The sequence below is a fragment of the Nanorana parkeri genome, unplaced genomic scaffold (genome assembly GCF_000935625.1).
Source record: "Nanorana parkeri isolate BGI_ZX_2015 unplaced genomic scaffold, ASM93562v1 scaffold263, whole genome shotgun sequence".
In the NCBI taxonomy this organism is placed as follows: Eukaryota; Metazoa; Chordata; class Amphibia; order Anura; family Dicroglossidae; genus Nanorana; species Nanorana parkeri.
Genome location: NW_017306531.1, coordinates 175,217 through 178,093, shown reverse-complemented (window position 1 = coordinate 178,093; position 2,877 = coordinate 175,217). Strand labels below are relative to the sequence as shown.

The 2,877-nt window shown below is 43.7% G+C and overlaps 1 protein-coding gene across 1 annotated transcript in view; it reads left to right on the top strand.

The window, feature by feature from the left end:
- PLCH1 (phospholipase C eta 1) overlaps positions 1 to 2,877 on the top strand; it is a 128,392-nt gene that overhangs the window by 108,791 nt on the left and 16,724 nt on the right. The window contains exon 19 of the mRNA XM_018557026.1: positions 643 to 789. Within this exon, the coding sequence (XP_018412528.1) occupies positions 643 to 789 (147 nt within the window). The remainder of the gene's footprint in view (positions 1 to 642; positions 790 to 2,877) is intronic.

Below are 2,877 nucleotides of genomic sequence, written 5' to 3'. Positions count from 1 at the left end.
TAGGGCCATCAATCACTGATAACACTAAACTGATGAGCGGTAACAGCTTTTAAAGCGTCGCCTATGGCCAATTTTGGGTATTATCGTTTTTTGAGGTTTTGCGCGCGCACGCAATTTTAAGGCTTGACATGTTTGGTGTCTTTTTACCCGACGTGACCCCGTCTTTTATATTTTACCCAAAAATTGGGTAATAATAAATGTTTTATCATTTAATATAGGGGAAACTGTTTGGTTTTTTTACATTTCGGTGATTTTTCCTTAATATAGTAAAAAAATAAAAACCCCAGTGGTGAATAAATACCACCAAAAGAAAGCTCTATCTGTCCCCAAAAAAGGGTATAAAATTAATTTCAGTACAGCGCTGCATGACGGAATAAAGGTCAGTCAAAGTACCGCAGCGCTGAATACTGAAAAATGGCCTGGATGGGAAGGGGGTTTAACACTGCGGATGTCAACTGGTTAAAGGTGTTCCTTATAACATAGCACATCTTAGTTTTTTTTTTTAGTTCACTTTGAGCCCCCCGAGCTGAGATAATATACACATGCATGGGTACCTTTCATACCAATTATTAAGATGAATCTCAACAAACTATAAATGTAATGTGTCTTTGTCTTTGCATTTATATACAATATTTATCCCAGGATTCAATCCAGTGTGGGAGGAGACCCTCACATTTACAATCCACATGCCGGAGGTAGCACTCGTGAGGTTCTTAGTATGGGACCATGATCCAATTGGACGGGATTTTGTTGGCCAGAGGACTGTTGCCTTCAGCAGTCTTTTGCCTGGTAAGTGTAACAATTTGTTTCTGCTATTTCACTATATTTTGTCAATATTGGTGTTAAGCAGCTAACTAGCACCTATTTCCAAAATTGTCCTGTTTGACTTGAGTTCTAAAATAAGACAACTCCTAGATTCAACTAGTGGTAAGTATGAGTTTATAAAGACTCTCCATAGTTAATTTCACTGTTCTAGATGTACACAGTGCATTTTATCTTTTCTGAACCACACAGATGTTGCTTCCAACTTATAATTAAGGTTAGTCGGACTCCTATAGCATTCAACAAACATTTTCTGTGCATTCACAGAGCAAAAACAAGGTTTTTGGTTATCCCCAAAACATTCGCTGAACATTCAAATTAGTAAATGCTGAATCTCCTCTTCTGTGTGGGAAGAATTATGGGAAGTATAGAGTCTTAAATTAGTATAGATGTTATGCATTTTTAGATTCATAGAACTGTGAGGTTTTTTTTAAATATTTGTTTCAAATGCCTTTCAAATGATTTACAATTGTTTAATAAATGCATACACAGTGTTCCCATTACTTCAAATGAGGGTCGTTGTTGGTCATTAAAAATGCTTTAGCGGCTGACAATGGCATGATGTATTCATTATGTATGCAAGTTACCCAGAAGCTGTTCCTGAGTACAAAACTATTCATTATTAATCATTGATTGATTGGATATTCAAATCAATCAACGGGTTTATAATTTAACAGTTCAGAGAGCTCTAGTAGTGCTTATATTTAGCATTAAATATTTTTTTTTTTTAACCTTAGGATATGGTTGGGAATAGTGAGAGAAATCCCCTCACAGACTGTTGTTCCCATTCAAGGAGTCTTTTTTTTCTGTTAGAAGGAATGTAACCACTTTGTATAGGGATTTTTCATCTTCCTAAATTTCTTCTTTACCTACAAACAGGGGCAGATTGACAACACATGGGACCGCCGGGCAATACAAGATTAAGGGGCCCTCTTGTGCTCGGACAGTATACAAGTCCCACCCAAAAATACATTCCTGCATCCCTCTTCCTACACTGCCTACCTCTGCATCCCTCTTCCTACACTGTTCATCTCTGCACTACCTTCATTCCCCTTGTTAGACTACCCACCTCCATACCTCCTGCATCCCTCTTCCTACTCTGTTCACCTGTGCACCCCCTGCATCCCTCTTCCTACAGTGTTCACCTCTGCACCCCTGCATCCTTCTTCCTACACTTTTTACCTCTGCACCCCCTGCGGCCCTCATCCTACACTGTTCACGTCTGCATCCCTCTTACTACACTGCTCACATCTGCGACCCCTGCATCCCTCTTCCTACACTGCTCACATCTGCACCCCCTGCATCCCTCTTCCCACACTGTCCACCCCTGCATCCCTTTTCCTACTTTGCACACATCTGCAACCCCTGCATCCCTCTTCCTACACTGTTCAACTCTGCACCCCTCTGCATCTCTCTTCCTACACTTGCCACCTCTGCACCCCCTGAATCCCTTTTATAATGCTTATCACATCTGCACCCCCTTCCTACACTGCTCACATCTGCAACCCTGCCAGGGGGTGCAGGGGTGAGCACTGTGGGAAGAGGGATGCAGAGGCTACAGAAGTTAACAGTGTTAGAAGAGCATTTGATGGCTGCCACCCTCTTCCAACACTGTTAACTTCCACACCTTCTACGTCCCTCATGTTACACTGCTGACCTCCCCACTCCTCTACTCTCTGTTAAGCTGCTCACCCCCTGCAGGTTACCTCATGGTAGGACTCCTGATACCAAGGGCTGTGGGCAGTGCAGAGGGGTGGAGCCAAATCTGCTGAAAGTCTCTGGTCCTTCCTTCAGCTGATCAGCACAGCCTAGGGAGCAGAAGGGATTTTGAAAGGTATGCCCAGTGGATGGTCCCGCCCACTCACCATGGTAACAAGCTGATTGACAGGCTTTTCCCCTCCATCGATGCAGAGGTGCCAGGGTTCCTGGAGGGGAGGAGTCTGCCGATCAACTGGTTATCATGGCAAGGAGGCGAAACCATCCTCCTTCACTACAGGCGGCCTGTGCTGGGTTCGGGCCCCCCCCCCCCCCTCTAAATGTGGGGGCCCCTGGGGC